The sequence below is a fragment of the Terrapene carolina genome, unplaced genomic scaffold (assembly GCF_002925995.2).
Source record: "Terrapene carolina triunguis isolate 2854851 unplaced genomic scaffold, T_m_triunguis-2.0 Scaffold391, whole genome shotgun sequence".
NCBI classification, from domain to species: Eukaryota; Metazoa; Chordata; order Testudines; family Emydidae; genus Terrapene; species Terrapene triunguis.
The window spans coordinates 809054-826007 of record NW_020664742.1 but is presented as its reverse complement, the minus strand read 5'-3'; the positions used below and the strand labels follow the sequence as shown (position 1 = coordinate 826007).

The window sequence follows — 16954 nt, the reverse complement described above, 5'->3', positions numbered from 1 at the left end:
TTAGGGAAGGAGGGATAGCTCAGTGGTTTGAGCAGTGGCCTGCTAAACCCAGAGTTGTGAGTTCAATCCTTGAGGGGGCCACTTAGGAATCTGGGGCAAAATCAGTACTTGGTCCTGCTGGGCTGGAGTTGATGACCTTTCGGGGTCCCTTCCAGCTCTATGAGATAGTCCATATTCTAATAATTAAAAAAAAGGGGTATGGGGGAGGGGTGTGAGGGCTCTGGCTGGGGATGAGGGACTTGGGGTACAAGAGGGGGCTCTGGGCTGGGATTGAGGGGTTTGGAGGGCAGGAGGGGGATCAGGATTGGGGCATGGGGGGGGCTGAAGGGTGCAGGCTCCGGGCAGTGCTTACCACAAGCAGCTCCCGGAAGCATGTCCCCCCTTCGGCCCAGCCACGTGGCTCTGCCCCCTGTCCTGTCCACAGACGCCACCCCTGAAGCTCCCATTGGCCAGGAACCACGGCCTGTGGGGGCGGCGCCTGCGGATGGGGCAGCGCACAGAGCCGCCTGGCCACACCTCCATGTACTATGTAGGAGCCGGAGGGCAGTCATGCCGGCTGCTTCCTGGGAGCCGCACGGAGAGGTGCAAATCCCCAACCCTGCTCCCTGGCAGGAGCTGAGGGCCAAATTAAATGGTCTGACAGATGTGGCCCGCGGGCCATAGTTTACCCACCTGATCTAGAACTTGCTTTATGTGTGAGAACAATTTGCCTGTAGCATCATGTCACATCCCCACTCTGGTCTATTAATAAAAATACATCAAACCCGGCAGCTGGCCTGCAGTGTGTGTGTGTCCGCAGCCTGCGTGATGCCTTCTGTTGGCTGCCTCTCGAGGGAGCGGACTGGTTTAATCCAGCCAGATGAGCCCAACCCAGGTCACGTCACACGGCTCTTCTGGATACGAGTACAAGCCCTGGTCAGAGGTGACTTGGGCGTCCCCTGTCCCTCCCCCTACTGAGCTAGCCCCCCTCCCATCTGCCCATGCGCTGGAGTGGCTTGTAGAGGCAGGAGAAGGTGCCAGTGAAAGCACCGCGGGGGTTACTGTACCTTCCGCCTCCTGCTCCTCTCCAGCCTGTGCTGACTCCAGTCAGCTCCCGCACACATCGGTGGAGCAGGCGTAGCCAGGTCCAAGGGACTCTGCCTAATACCACCCCCCCTGACTGTGGCTCTAGAGCTGTGATACTCACAATACCCCCATCAACACATTGCACCCTGGATGGTCAAGTGATCTGGGCCTGCACTGCCAGTGAGGATGTGCCCGCCGCAGATGGCAGCAGAACTGAGGACCATGGGACTGACTGCTGGCAATGGGTGCTTGTGGCAAAGCCGGGCTGCCCACACCAGGTGCGTTGAGCCAGGCTCTGGGTGTGGGGCCGCCCTTGTTTGAAGGCTGACGGATGGTATGCACAGCGCAGCGGAGCTGGAGGAGCGTCAGGTATTACCTCTGTGCTGCGCTGCATGTGTCTTCCCCCCGACGCAGGAATCTTTGGGTCCCTTACAGGACCCCTCCCGGAGGGGGGACGGGTCGTGTGCCCAATGCTGCAGTTACAAGCCGAGCTCGGGAGTTAATGTGGTCTCAGGGACGGGAGCCTGCCCCTCTGCGCTGGGATGTCAGACTGGCTGCTGCATAGCTCCAAATGCCCCTGTTAGGGAGTGAGTGGGCCACGAGCGCTGCGGCTGGAGAGAAACAGCCAGGCGCCCTCTCTGGGGCTGCAGCCAAAACCCACACCGAGAAACCCATCCCAGGCTCAGGCCACACGCTACACACGGCTTAGGCCGTTACCTCCCAGCGATGCGAGGTGTATGTTTAAATACGTGGCTACCGCCCATTGACTTCAGGGGGACTAGCACGTGCTGAATGACATTACAGCTGTGCTTTGCTGAACTGGGCCTGTAGCACCAAAGCCCTAGAAACTGCTCTGAGCACACGAACAAAGCAGCAACCCCGCTCTCTAGGTTCAGCTGCCCCTTGCGGGGATCAAACTCACAACACCCCAAGCCCCTCCCCACAGTCTGCTTGGAGCAAACACCCAGGAGCAGCACTGGGGCTCCAGCAGGGGGCACTGAGAGACCTTACGCCCTGCCACAGAGATCATGAGCCCAGAGAAACAAACCAACCAGACTAAGCTCAATGCCGTCTCTCGGGAGAGCTACTCGCAAAGCAGTGCCCGGCCATTTATCCCGCCGCCTCCCTTTCTGCTGGGCAGGGGCTGAAATGGGCCCAGGCTTTTCAAGCACATCCTGGAATTTTCTACTGACAAGTTGTTTCATTTAAAAAAAAAATCGGTTTTCAATTTTGAAAGAAGGAAGCCTCACACTCAGTCCTTCCGCCCCACGCCCAGACCCCCAGCAGGCACTAAGAGGGTGCAGTCTCAGGGTGCGGGGCCAGTACTAATCCCCGTTTTGCACTTTACTCTCCCAGGCCTGGACAATCATAGCTAGTAGCTAGCACTGAGGCACCAAATGACAACCCCAGGGAGCAATCGCTGCGCCTGATTCCAAGAACAGTGCAAAGCACCCACATTGCTGGGAACAACCAGCCAGGGTATGTTAGTGGCTAGGAGACCCCGCAAACAGGCCAGGCAGCGCTGAGCGCTGGCTAGCTGAAGAAATGCCCAGCAGCAAAACACGTCTGAATCACAAAGGTTTGTATGTTCCATCTTTTGTTCCAAACAGCTTTTATTTGGGTAGACAAGGGTGACAAAATAACGGGAGTTTACTGATTAAAAATCCCATGTGTTACATGAGCGCTTAGGCCTCATTTCAGCCAGTGTCTGACTTTAGGCACATGAGTAATCCCACTGAACTCAATGGGACTCTCCACGTTGCCTAGAGTTAGCCGCATGCCCAAGGTTCTTGCTGAACCAAGGCTAACCCAGGCGGTTGTATCCTAGTACTCACCCTGCCAAACAGAGGGATGGGGGTGCCAGGAAATCCTGGACCTAAACAAACTCAATAGCAGTAAAACTTTCCAGAGGGAAACAGAACTGAACTGTTTCAGCGACAGTGATCTACGATCGGGGAGCTGCCTGCCTGCAAACTGCCTTTCAATATTACCAGGAGAACCGGTAAGAGCCAGTTTGAAAACCACGGAGGAGCTTTCTCGGCAGAAAGTCCTAATGGGAGTTTGGTCCCATCCGAGTGGCCAGCAGCCTCCCTGTGGAGACACGTGGCTTGCGGTGAGCATGACTCTGCACTGAAGTCCAAGTCTGACGAGGGGTGGAGGTTCATTCTGGAACATCCTGCCTGACGGGGACTTCCTGATGCTAGGATGTGTGGCACCTTGGAAGGATCTCAATGGCGACCGGAGGGGGCGGGAAGAGGCAAAGGGTCACATGACCCTCCCCAAAACGCTGGGGAAGGGGGCAAGGCTGGCAGCTGGAGAGATGAAGGGGCAGGGCCAGAGCCGGAAGGGAAGAGGCGGGGCCAGAGCCTCATCTTTTCCGGCCTTCTTTTCCAGCCACATTACCTGGTGCGGCACACAGAAGCTGCACTCTCCCAGGCAGCCTCCGGCCATGCTGCCTGCCAGAGACAGCCCATAGAGAGCAGCCCCCGTGTGCCACACCACGCCGGGCAGCGTCCCAGGCAGGCAGCGTGGCTGGAAGCTGCTCGGGAGAGAGCAGCCGCTGTGTCCCGCACCATGGGGAGCGTCTCAGGCAGGCAGCGTGGCCGGAGGCTGCCCGGGAGAGAGCGTCCCCTTTAGCTGGTGCCCCCTTTGTGTCCCTCCCACTAGTCACCTCTCCGAGTTTACAGCCTAGGCCTTTGCCGTGTGTCCCCTCAGCGGCTCCCCTGGCATTTATGCCAGTTGTGTTCCCGGCGGGACACTTCCAATTTTCTTGAGATGAAGTATCCAGCTCCACAGCTTTTCTGCGCAGGTGTCAGACTTATGGGAGAGCCACTTTATGAGTGGGTAGCTGCCACCCAGTGCTGCTGCTGCCCCAATTATGAAGAGTCCTTTGTTAATCACCTGCAAGTATAAGGAGAAATTCAGCCTGGCTCAGAAGGCTTGTTTTGCCCCTAGCAGAGAGAACACACCACTTTATAATAACCCTCCTCGCCCCTGCCCTCGGGCAGGAATTACACCGCCCCCAGCATGGAGCCTTTCCCACCGACTGGGGCACTCCAGAGGAAGGCTCGACTGCTAAGCCAAGCCAGGGTGACCAGATAGCAAGTGTGAAAAATCGGGACGGGGGTGGGGGGTAATAGGAGCCCATATTAAAAGAAGCCCCAAATATCGGGCCTGTCTCTCTAAAATCGGGACATCTGGTCACCCTAAGCCAAGCTCCGAAGCCCCAGTGTGATCAGGAAACGGAGTTTGCTGAGAGGACGGAAGTCAAGCCCGGTTGGCTAAGTATCAGCACAGCATTGCAGGCCCCTCCTCTGGTCTAGAGCAGCCTCTCCAGCCACACAACTGCCAGTGGAGACATCTCAGGGGACTTGTCTTCACTCAGAAAAAGGGGCGTCCTTTGCTCAGGTTAGCTGACAGGACGGAAAGTCCTCGTGAGAACAGGGCAGTTTGTTAGCAGGTTGAAGGAAACCCTAAGCTCCCCATGGTTAAGTCAAGCTGGGGGAGGTTAGGGTTTGCCTCAACCTGCTAAATCCTGTGAAAATCACACACCACCTTATCTTGGCTAGGGTTTCCACCATCTTAGCTAACGCGAGCGGAGACACATCTTCCTTCCTTCCCAGCGAAGACGCACTGATACAGGAAGGGCTTGCTGCTCTCGGAAGCGCCTGTGGGGTTCTGAGAGGGGGCGCTCACCCCACACTGGCCCTGGAAGGGCTAAGGCAGGTTGAGAAGGGGGCTAATTAACCCAACAGGCCACAGCTGGGAGGAATCAGGTGGCTGAGTCCCGTCCCCACCCCCGGCTGAGGGTGGGAGGAAGGAGCTGGGCTGGGCTTAGAAAGGCAGGAAGGTGATAGCAGAGGGGGCTGCTGGGAAATGCCGCAGTCACTCCTGGGAGAGGGAGGAGTGTTTGGAGGTTGTGGAGACAGGTAGCCTGCAGTTGCTCCCCAGGAGGCGGGAGTGCTGGGGCTGGCACCAAATGTGAGAAGAGAGCTCAGGGAAAGGCCATGAGGTCCAGGAGGGACCAGACCTTGGCTGGTGGCTAGAGGGTCCCGGAGCCAGATCCCGGAGCAGGGGGCAGGTCCAGGTTCCTGGCCAGGCACTGAGGTGTGGCCCAGGGGGCAGTGAATGGGGAGACTGCCTGAGATTGCTAGGGAGTGAGACTCTGGTGACCCGGAAGGGGACAACGCATATAGTGAGCTGGCCGGAGGTTGCGTCACGGAGAGGCAGCAGCAGCTTGTGGAGCAAGAGAGGGCTGCATGCTGGCAGAGAGGGACAGAGTGGCATGGAACCACAGGAAGGGGCGTTGACTTGATGAGCTATTCCGCAGAGTGGCCAGGAGGAGGTGCCATCCTGGCAGTGAGCGGAGCCTCCTGTCACAGGTATTCTCCAGGGTTGGCAGATGCTAGCCATGCCGATCACTTTGTGTCACTAGCCAGAAAGGATTTTGTCAGACAGGCCACCTATGCTCGGCCCAATGACTGGCCATGGGCGGCACATGAACCGCTGGCTGGGGGAGGTTAGCCCCCAGCCCCCCCCTTCCATGCACCCCAGAACCCAGAGCCCCCCCCCACTGCGGCCGCCGGCCTCTGCCCCAGGCTGGCTAGTGCCTGCAGCCCCCACAGCCCCGGGAGGGAGAGCGCATGATGCTGCCGCAGCCCCCACAGCCCTGGGAAGGTGAGCAGCATGGCCCTGGGGCAGAATGTGGGCGGAGCCACATCTGGCTGTTTGGGGAGGCACAGCCTGCCCTACCCACTGCCCATGTGACTGGCCTAAGTTCACAGGCCAGGCAAAAGCGCTGGGGGAGGTATGCCGGGGTGGAAAGGCGTCTTTGGGGGCATGCTTGTGATAAAGTCAGACAAGGGGGACTGGGCTGAAAAGGCTGCACGCTGAAGGCCTGTATTCATGCTGGCAGGTGGGGCTTAAGCCCACAGCTACCATAGCACCAAACCCAGAGGGCAGTTTCCTGCCCGTCATTTGCTCTCTCCCAGCAAGAGGTAGAGCCGCCATGCACAAGTCAATGGTGTGGAAAGCTGAAGCATGCCACCTCCCCAGTGGCCCTTTCCCACTGTCCGTCCCGCGCCCCACCCCCCTCAGCTGTTCTGCAAGAGCATCCAGTAGAGTAAAAACAACCTGAGAATCTCCGTATCTGAAGGGCTCTTTGGCATTTTACTCAATTGTCCTCACTTGCTAGCATAATAACCCCTCCCCCATTGTCAGCAGGACTTTCAACACCACTAGCAAAGACCAGCTGAGCGAAAGGAGCACCTCCATTAGTAAGCAGCAGTAGTTGACTGTTATCCCCTAGTGCACTAGTTACTGGCGGGGGACATGATGCCCCCAGTACAAATGTGCGATGCTGAGCCATGGGGAGACACTGCAGGGAGCAGAGCTGGAATGGGGCTGAACCAGTGTCTGCTCCTTGCAGGAACCTGGGGCAAGACACGTGCTCTCTGTGCAGAGTGGCACAGCTCCCTGCATTAGGGTTCTGGGAAATGACCAATCCGCAGCCTGGGGCTGGGGGAACAGCCCGCTGAGACGGGAGCTCCACCGTGCTGCTTTCTCAGGAAGCTCTGAGCCCCTGGCCCCTACTTACTCAGTTTCGGCTCTGGCAATGCAGATTCACAGCCAGGGGTGTCTCGAGCCAAGGGCAAGCGGTGCTGCTGCCCAGGACGGCAGGCCAGCGCAGCCAGAAGGGGCTGGGAAAAGTACCTACCAGTGGCAGGGACACCTGCTTCTATCATCTGAGGAGGGCAAAGGGGGAGGGCACGAGACGCCCTGAATGTCTGGGTCAGTGAAAATTGGCTCCAATTCCCACTCACCTTGTTCTGCCATTTCCAGCGCTGCCACGCCTCGTGGTAGCGTATTCTGGTGAACGTGACCTGTGCCAGAGTGCAAAGATAGTCAGCCCTTCGGGGTGAGCAGAGACTACGCCGGGGGGGAAGGGAGAGCAGGCAGGGGACAGAGAAGAAGGCCTTACCATGGTGTATAATGGGATAATGGTGGACGGCATGAGCCAGTGAAGAAAGTTGTCCACGTACTTGCGGAAAATGAACCACTTGGAATTAACATGTGCGCGCATCTGGAACAAAGCGCTGAGTTTAAAAGGTGGTGCCTGTGGGGATTTTTACCCCCATGCTGTGGCTACTTGCTCTCATCCTCTTTGGCCACTCAGAGCTGTCACTTCCTACCACTAAGGCTAGGACCACACTGTCCAGGTCTGAGCACCCTGGCTAGCCGAGCCTGGGCGTGAGCATCCCCACAGGAAAGCCTGACTCGGATTCCTGTGGCCTCACCATTTCTGCACCTGCCTGTGTGTGTCTGAGGGCATATCCCATGGTTCTTTGCACTGAGACACCCTAGGAGTCTTTCCCTGGCAACTGCAGAAAAACTTGTCTGTGCTGTGGCAGGGGCTTGTGGGAAGGTCTGGGAGCCCCGCAGCACGCGAGTGATTTGGCCTGTGTCCTCGCTGCAAAGTGGTGGGTTCTAGCCCGAGTTAACGCAGCGCTTGACTCTAAGCCACTGCCCTCAGCCAAGCTGGGTAGCTGATGGGAACCACCTCCCAACCCAGCTCAGAGGTTTTGCTGGGTTTAAGGCAAGAAGCCAGGTTAACCATGTAGTGTAGACATGTCCTGGTAGTCACTGCCTGGAGCAGAGTCTCCCACTGTATTAGCAATTTGCACCGGGGTCAGTTTAAAGGCACTCTTAGGCCAAAGTCTCGCTGTGCTCTGCCACAAACAGATACGGGATGGGGCGAAGTGACTGACAAGTCACGAGGCCAAAACAATGTACAGATGAGAAGCGGCATGGCCCAGTGGGTAGAGCACTGGAGTGCGAGTCAGAAGAGTTGGGTGACCCTGGACAAGCCACTTCCCCGCCTGTTCCTGTTTCCCCTCCCGGCCTGTGTCTGTCTTGTCTACACAGGAAAGTTTTACCAGTTAGACCAGTACAATTATAGTTACCCCAGTATAAATCCACCACCACCTCCTCCAGTGAGGACTCCTGAGGCCAGAATAAAAGTGTCTTTTTTTTTTTTTTAATTTAGCTTAAACCCCTTCCAAAGAGACATCATTTAAACGGAAAAAAGCCCCTTCTAGACAAGAATAAAAGTGTCCCCCTGTGGGAGGGGGATTGGACCAGTATAGCTAGAGTGCTTTAAATTCACATCTTAGCTTCGACTGGCATAACTTGCCCCTGGTGTCTAGCCCCTAGCCTGCAAGCTCTTCAGAGCAGGGCCTGTCCCTCTGGGTGCGTACAGCACTTGTCCCAATCCAGAGCCTGAGCTGGTTGTGCCATCTGGGTGCTACAGGAATCCAGAGAACAGAGTCAGAGGAGGCGCTGGGAACTCAGAGCAGCACATTTGATGTCTATTTACATTAGTTAGCAGGGCTGGTCTCCACACAGGCCACGCACTGACTGAACGAAAGGGGTGACGATTTGTGGCACTTGGGCAGCCAGACATTCGGAAAGTGGTGTAAGGGAGTAACTCCAATGTGTGTGTGTGTGTGGCTGCTGGACAGGAACGGATCACACCCCTGCCTCTCCGATCCTGCCCTCAGGCCCTCGCAGTGTATGTGCGGGGGGGATTTGCACTCCTGGTCAGGTAATATGCAGTTGTAGAGTGAGGAGGGGACGGCTGCCTCCTGTAGCCAACCTTCGAGTCCTGGGCATGACCCAAAGCATCTCAGCTCTCTGGAAATCTGCCCCCCGCACCTCTCCCAGCCCCTTCCTGCACAGCTGGGGAAAGGGTGCTCTGAGCTGGGCTTGGAAACCTTAAATCTCCACTTTTCTGTTCACTTCAGCAAAGGTGCTGGGAAGTCAGGCACTGGTAAAGGGCTCCTGGGCGTGCGCGTGTGTGTGTGTGTGCGTGCGCGTGTGTTTGTGTGTGCGAGTGTGCACGCCTGTAAGAGAGTGGGGGGCAAGGGGTTTTCTTGCTGGGAGTTCTCAGATGTCAAGTCTTATTTCCCTCCCCCCAGCTCTAAGTTTGTAGTGGCAGAGGACAATATCAGAACCATGTCACTGCAACAAAACACAGACACGGGACATCTCTCTGACCACGGTAAGGGCACAGCCGACCTGCCACTTAAAACAGCATGTGCGCAGGGCCGGATTTCCAATGAGGCACAGTAGGCACGTGCCTGGGGCGCCTAAGAGTGAAAAGTTTTGTTTTTTACGGCAAACACAAGGTCAGCTGTCGGCGGGGGGGCGCGTAAGGTGTAAGTCCAGCCCTGCGTGTGTGTGCACACACATTTCAGCACAATTGGCCAGGTTACTAAAACAGCTCAGCTGCTGGAGCTCCCTTCTTCCCCCGAGGGCTTTGCCTGCGCCCAGGACTGCTCACGGGCACCTCGCGTAGAGCATCTGCACGCACAGCACTGCTCTGCTGTCTTACCTCGATGTAGTTGTACATGGCTAGATCGGAAATGGCATGGTCGTCGGGCACCCGCAGCCGGGAGAACTCGGGCAGGCAGGCACCTGGGGAAGAGGGATCAGTTCCATACCAGTTAGGCTCCAGTCTGCTCCCTGGCTCTGCCTTCTGTCCTGGTCCCTCTCCCAGCTCCTCCTGTGGGAGGGAGCGTGCCGCGTTCCAAGCCAGGGAGTGGGGCGTTCCATGGTGCATGCACTTCTCCCCAGGGCACACGGCACGAGTGCCCGTCGCTCGACTGAGCCGGCCTCTCAGGAGGTGGCTAGACCGAACGCCAGCCAAAGGAGGTTAGCTTCTGGGACTGCAACCCAACAGCTGGATCAGCTCCAGCCTCTGCCGACTGCCTGCTCCATTAGCCCTGTGGGCACTGGCTCATCCCCCGCTGCGAGCACCATGCAGTTCCCAAAGGCTAACGGGAAGCTGCTGCGGTGCTGTGCTGGTGGTGGGGAGGCTGCTGGGTCCCAGGGCTGGCACGAAGCTCTTCTCTCTGCACTGAGTCTTGTCTGGCCTTGTCTCCCCATCCCCTAGCCTGTCTTCTTGCCCTGCCTCACTTGACTTGCTTCCTGCGCCATCCAACAGACCACGCATGAGCACAGGGGATATGGGGCACGTCGGCGTCAGCAAGGAACGCAGAGTGGCTCCAAGGAAGACGTGCTGCTGCCAGTCCACCGGGGCAAGGGGAAGGGGCGATAGGAGTGAGAGGGGAGATGAACCTGGGGAAGGCTGAAGAGGGGGGAGGCTTTGGCACATCTAGCACCATGTGCCCCTTCCTGAGGATAATTAGATACCCCAGGAGCCTCCTGGCCAAATGGTTAATTCCTGACTGTCCCTCACAGTAAGTGTCTCCCTTGATCTTCTGGGTAGGTCAGGGGCCATCCCTGGGAGCACCCATTTGGTGACTGATGTCAGATCAAACTGCCCGGAGTTCCCACCCAGGTCTGTTTGCCAGGCCAGGGATTTACTCACTGAGATCATTGTGGAACTGGTCCATTAACTCATCGAAGACCAGGCAGTCTTCAAATCCCTGGAAGACACAATAAAGGGAAAATAGCTGGCAGCAAAAGCCTGATTGCTCCTAAACTGGGGTTGGCAGGCAGGGGGCAGGCAGGGGCACTGGCCTGGGCTAGACCTGCTGCCCGGGCTAAACAGGTTTAGTGGCTGCTCAGGGTACGTCTACACAGCAAAAAAAAAACCCCACGGCAGCGAGTCTCAGAGCCTGGTCCACTGGCTTAGACTCACGGGGCTTGTGCTGCAGGGTTAAAAATAGCAGTGTAGATGTGTGGGCTTGGGCTGGAGCCCAGGGCCTGAAACCCGCCCCCCTCACCCAATATCAGAGCCCGGACTCCACCCCGAGGCCAGACGTCTACACTGTTCTTTCTAGCCCCCAGGGCAAGCCCCGTGAGCCAGAGTCGCTTAGCCTGGGCTCTGAGACGCGTGGCCGCAGTTCTGAGGGGAGGTGGGGAGCTGGCTGGGTAGAGGGACCTTAATGGCCTGGGGCAGCAGCAGGGGGCTCTGAACCTGCTCTCTGGCTGGCCCCTCCCTTTCTCAGAGGAGGAGGGATGAGCCTGGCTCCAAAGGAGGTTGATGCCGATGCAGGGTGCTGCAGGACCAGTGGGGACGAGCTGATGCATCCCCTACACCCTGGGCAGGAAAGAGAGGTCAAGAAAATCCTCCCTAAGACTTTTTGGAGGAAGAGACCCAGCCCTGCCCTCCTGGAGGGAATCCCAGCCACAGGGACAGCGCCCGCTCCCCTTCCTTTGGCCCGGGGAGGGAGAAGAACCAAGAGAAGGTTGAAGACAGGGGGCAAGGCAAAGAGAGAGCTGGGGAGAGTGGGGCACCTAGGACCCAGGGGTAGAGGAAGAAAGCGAGGGCAGCTCTGGGAGTGAGAGAGATGCCAGAGAGAGACTCGAATATATTTTTCTATACAAAACCCACTGTGTTAAGACTGGTCGATGGGTCGCACTGGAAAGTCAGGACTAGGCACGTGCAGCCTTAGCCCTGTCCCTGGTGCGGATGTGTTCCAGGACAGGGATTACTGCACTATTTCCCCCAGAGTTGCTAAGCACCCACAACGCCCATTAGCTGCAGTGAGAGCACCTTTGAAAATCAACCACTTTTACTGTGGTCCCTACTGTGATGGAGCCAAATCTGAGCCGTTCATCTCTGTGCTTCAGTTTCCTCCGATGTAGAGAGCGGGGGTAGCCCATCTACTGCCCAAAGTGACAGTGACGTGGTTAAGGGCTACACAGCATCCTAAACGGCACCAGAATAAACACACACAACTTTCCCGGGCTGGGATCCCGCAGCCTTGTGGCTCCCGCTTCTTTGAGCAGCCCTCGCTTGTATAAATGCAGTGTGTACAGACGCCTGCATGAACAGCTGGGCTCCATTGCTGCAGTGGGACAGGGGGGAGGATAGGACCTAAAGATTCCCTTCCCTCCCTCCTATGCCCACCCACACAGAGCAAGATAACTTTGGGGAAGGTCCAAAGAATCACCCCATTATCGCCCCTCCCCCCCAGCGCCTCTGCTCAGCGCTCTGTTGGGGTGTGTTCTTGGTGGACAGAAGTCCCTTACTACCGTATGGAGGGAGGGATGTGGCACACAATTGTGGGGCAGACCCACTCAAAAATGCAACACCCCTGAGCACACAGACAGCTCCCCTTTGCTCCACCTGCAGCTCCCAAGGGACCTCAGTGCATAGCCATCGCCCCCAGGGACCCAGGCTGGCGCAGTGCAAGGCAGACATGTGACAGAGGGCAGTTTCCTGCAACTCCTGTGCAGGACAAACTATGCTGAATGAAGTTCAACTATATTGAATGAAGTTTATATATCATTGTGGGCCAGAGATTGTATGTAATTCTCTTGGGGAGGGGGACCACACCCCTCCCGGGACTAAGAACTGTGAGGGGGTGGGGTTAGGAAAATTCATTCAGGTTGTCAAACCTCCACAGAGCTCCCACCGCCTGGAGAGAGACTCAAATAGACTGGTTCAGACTGGATTCTCCAGGGACCAACAGGCAGAGAAAGGACTTTCAGTTAAACAGCTCGAGTTAAAACTGACTCTGATCATAGAAGAATCATAGAATATTAGGGTTGGAGGAGACCTCAGGAGGTCATCTAGTCCAAGCCCCTGCTCAAAGCAGGACCAACCCCAACTAAATCATCCCAGCCAGGGCTTTGTCAAGCCTGACCTTAAAAACCTCTAAGGATGGAGATTCCACCACCTCCCTAGGTAACGCATTCTAGTGCTTCACCACCCTCCTCGTGAAATAGTGTTTCCTAATATCCAACCTAGACCTCCCCCACTGCAACTTGAGACCGTTACTCCTTGTTCTGTCCTCTGCTACCACTGAGAACAGCCGAGCTCCATCCTCTTTGGAACCCCGCTTCAGGTAGTTGAAGGCTGCTATCTAATCTCCCCTCACTCTTTTCTTCTGCAGACTAAATGAGCCCAGTTCCCTCAGTCTCTCCTCATAAGTCATGTGCCCCAGCCCCCTAATCATTTCTGTCGCCCTCTGCTGGACTCTCTCCAATTTGTCCACATCCTTTCTGTAGCGGGGGGCCCAAAACTGGACACAATACTCCAGATGTGGCCTCACCAGTGCTGAATAGAGGGGAATGATCACTTCCTTCGATCTGCTGGCAATGCTCCTACTAATATAGCCCAATATGCCGTTAGCCTTCTTGGCAACAAGGGCACACTGCTGACTCATATTCAGCTTCTCGTCCACTGTAATCCCCAGGTCCTTTTCTGCACAACTGCCGCTTAGCCAGTCGGTCCCCAGCCTGTAGCAGTGCATGGGATTCTTCCGTGCAAATAGACAAGATCTCTGGCCCAAGGGGGGGTCCCAATCCTTGGGGAAGGGTAGGAAGGACTTCTGCCCCATAAAACTGGGTGTTCAGGTTCTGAGCAAAAGGCACTATGAACTTGTAACCACAGGAAAACCCCTGGGGAGGTAGTAAGGACTGTTCACCATCCAGAGCCCTTGTTGGAGTCAGGGGGTGATCTCTGGTTGGCTTATTACCATGTGTGTAGGGGCTTCTATTGTTTCAATATATTTTCTCTGTAATGGTTTTACCTTAAGAATAAAGGTGCTTGCTTAGAAAGAGCTATGCGGTAACTGAACTGGGGCCATTACACTGTTTCCCACCTCTGAGGAGAAAAGGAAGGGGAATTCACAGTGCAGGCAGGGAGCAGGCACCTGGAACTACCCTGCTCAGGAGGGAGAGAGACAGGGGTCTCCATGCAAGAGAGGCAACAGCAGATGTCTAAGAGTGGTGCGCTGGCTGGCTCAGAGAGGGGAATTTCAGGTGCAGTTGCCCTGCACCGTGACAGTCTATCTGAAACGGGAAGATGTAGCTTCTGGCCTGAGCATGCATGATCAAATGCATTTTCCTACACCGCTATCTGGACATCCAGCAGCAGCTGAAGACACAGGCGCCTCGCTCTAAAGACTTGCGTGACTCTATGGGGAGCAGAAAGACCCAACCCACTTCACACAGGTCCCTTCAGCCTATCAGGGAATCTCAGTCTTGTGTGGATCCAGCCAACTCCTCCTCCTCCTCCAAGCCTCAAACCCGGCAAGACCCAGGGCCAGCCAATCAATTGTGCAAGCAAATGGAACCAACTGGAGCTAAATGTCTGAACTCAAAAGCAATGGCTTTTTGGTCACAAATGATGCAGGACATTAGGAACTGCAAACTCACAGCATTCATGCCTTGCCCATAGAATGGTACCACAGCGTGGGCGGCGTCTCCCATCAGCACACACCGGGAGGCGATGTGGTATGAAGAGCACTTCACAGAGATCATGGCCTGGGGTGGCAGCAAAAAGTAATCACGCTGCAGCTCTCGCCTTCAGCCAAAACAACAGACAGTTTGCATGAAATGTGTGATGTCATCATTGGAGACAAGCGAATCAGTCATCAGTGTAATATGTAATGTGCCAGGATGCGAAATCAAACCTTTACATTGGGGTACTTGTGCTGAAAGTTGTGGGAAACCCGAATAGCTAGATCATTAACTTCAACCCAGGGGATTAAGCTGCCGCATGCCGCAGAATGTAATGGTAATTTCATGGAGCTATAGACTGCTATTACTATACAGCTAGATAGTCATATTGAACACTATCCCTCATGTCTGTGGTCCTGCTTACACTGCATCCTCTTACAGCAGTGGGATCCAACCTTTTTAAGCACAAGATCACTTTTGAATTAAGAGCAACCCAGGATCCACCCCCACCCTTCCTTGAGGCCCCACCCCCTCCCCGAGGCCCTGCCCTGCTCACTCCAGCCCCCCTCCCTCACTTTCCCTCCCCCACACTCTCATCGGGCTGGGGCAGGGGGTGGCGGTGTGGGCTATGGGCTGAGGCCGAGGGGTTCGGAGTGTGGGAGGGGGCTCTGGGTTGAGCCTGGGGCAGGGGTTGGGGTGCAGGAGGGGGTTCAGAGTGCAGGAGGAGATACTGGGGGTTCAGGGATGGGGGTTGGGGTGCAGGAGGGGTGCAGGCTCTCGCCGGGCGGCGCTTACCTGGACAGCTCCCGGGCAGCATCGCAGCAGGGCTAAGGCAGGCTCTCTGCCTGTCCCAGCCCCGCGCCACTCCCAGAAGCTGCCGCCACATACCTGCAGCCTCTGGGGGGGGGGCACGTGGCTCCGCGCGCTGCCCCTTCCTGCAGACACCACCCCCACAGCTCCCGTTGGCTGCAGTTCCCAGCTCCCAGCCAATGAGAGCTGCGAGGGAGGTGCTTGCAGGCAAGAGCGGTGTGCAAAGACCCCACCCCCACGCAGGGATGTGCCAGCTGCTTCCGGGAGTGGCATGGGGGCACCGGCCTTTTAGTGGCCGGAGATTGCGATCGACTGGCAGAGGCTCCGTGATTGACCCATCGATCGCAATCTACCGGTTGGTGACCACTGCCTTACAGGGCCCTTCCCATCTCTATTCAGCAAAGTACTTAAGCACATGCTTCAATCCCATTCACTTCAACGGGATGTACTTAAGTGCTTTGCTGAGTAAGAATGGATTTCAGTCCGTTTACATGCTTTGCCTGTGCCTTTTGAAGCCCCACTGCAATCCACAAAACTCCCACTCAGCTGCCGCCAAACCTGGTAGGCTCCTAAACTCACTCAGTGCCTTCGTGTTTGCAGTAAGAGTTCCTTAGGGGCCTGTGTGTCTGCCTCTGAGCATGTGCATGGCGGTCTCCCTCTGGGCATCCCTCTCCCACCTAAGCCCCAGTGCAAACTACAGAGTAGGGGAACACAGGCATTTGGCCACCTAACTCCTGGGTTGGGCCCGATCTGGTAGGCATGCTCAGAGGCTGCCTAGACCTACATAAAGCAGCCCCAGAGGATGGGGAACCTCGCTTATAACCCAGGGGTCATGATACTCTCCCTGGATGGGAGACCCCAGGGCAAGCCCCCCTCTGTCTGATGAAGAGCTGGGATGTGCCAGCTTTCAGGTGAGTGCCCTAACCACTGGCCTATAGACTATTCCAATGCCCTCGAGCTCCCCTATAGAAGTTATTCCACTTGAATGAAAGATAAATTGGGCCAGAGCTAGAATGACTCTATGGCCCACTGGTTAGGCATGCACCTGGGAGGTGGCAGATCCCTGTTCAGCTGCCCTCTCCTCAGCAGGTAGAGCAGGGACTTGAACTGGGGGGTCTCCCAGCTCCTGGGTGAATGCACTAACCGCTGCACTAAAGGTTATGCAGGAGCATCACCGCCTGCCTCTCGGCTTGTGTGAAGTTAGGCAGCCTCTGTGCATGCCTACCAGCTTAGGACCCGCACGCGAGTTAAGAAAATAAGACTGGCCATACTGGGTCAGACAAGGTCCATCTAGCCCAATATCCTGTCTTCTGACAGTGGCCAGTGCCAGGTGCTTGAGAGGGAATGAACAGAACAGGCAATCATCAAGTGATCCATCCCCTGTCCCTCATTCCCAGCTTCTGGTAAATAGAGGTTAGGGATCCCTTGCCTACCCATCCTGGCTAATACCCATTGATGGATCTATTCTCCATGAATTTATCTAGTTCTTTTTTTTAACCCTGTTATAGTCTTGGCCTTCACAACATCCTCTAGCAAAGAGTTCCACGGTTGAATGTGTGTTGTATGAAGAAATACTTCCTTTTGTTTTACACCTGCTGCCTATTAATTTCATTTGATGACCCCTAGTTCTTGTGTTATGAGAAGGAATAAATAACATTTCCTTATTTACTTTCTTCACACCAGTCATGATTTTATAGACCTCTATCATAACTCCCCTTCGTCGTTTCTTTTCCAAGCTGAAAAGTCTCAATCTTATTAATTTCTCCTCATATGAAAGCTGTTCCATAACCCTAAGCATTTTTATTGCCCTTTTCTGTACCTTTTCCAATTCCAATATATATTTTTGAGATGCAGGGCCGGCTCCAGGGTTTTGGCCGCCCCAAGCAGCCAAAACCAAAACCAAAAAAAAAAAAAAAAAAAA

General features: G+C 55.8%; 1 protein-coding gene across 2 annotated transcripts in view; it reads right to left on the bottom strand.

Moving 5' to 3' along the window:
- Positions 1 to 2700: 2700 nt before the first annotated feature.
- Positions 2701 to 16954, bottom strand: part of KMO (kynurenine 3-monooxygenase) — a 42803-nt gene continuing 28549 nt past the window's right edge. For both annotated transcript variants that reach the window (XM_024201228.3, XM_024201227.3), the window contains 6 exons: positions 14200 to 14347; positions 10457 to 10514; positions 9458 to 9540; positions 7046 to 7147; positions 6888 to 6947; positions 2701 to 3966 (listed from right to left, as the gene is read on the bottom strand). In XM_024201228.3, the coding sequence (XP_024056996.2) occupies positions 3796 to 3966; positions 6888 to 6947; positions 7046 to 7147; positions 9458 to 9540; positions 10457 to 10514; positions 14200 to 14347 (622 nt within the window). In that variant the 3' untranslated portion in view covers positions 2701 to 3795. The remainder of the gene's footprint in view (positions 3967 to 6887; positions 6948 to 7045; positions 7148 to 9457; positions 9541 to 10456; positions 10515 to 14199; positions 14348 to 16954) is intronic.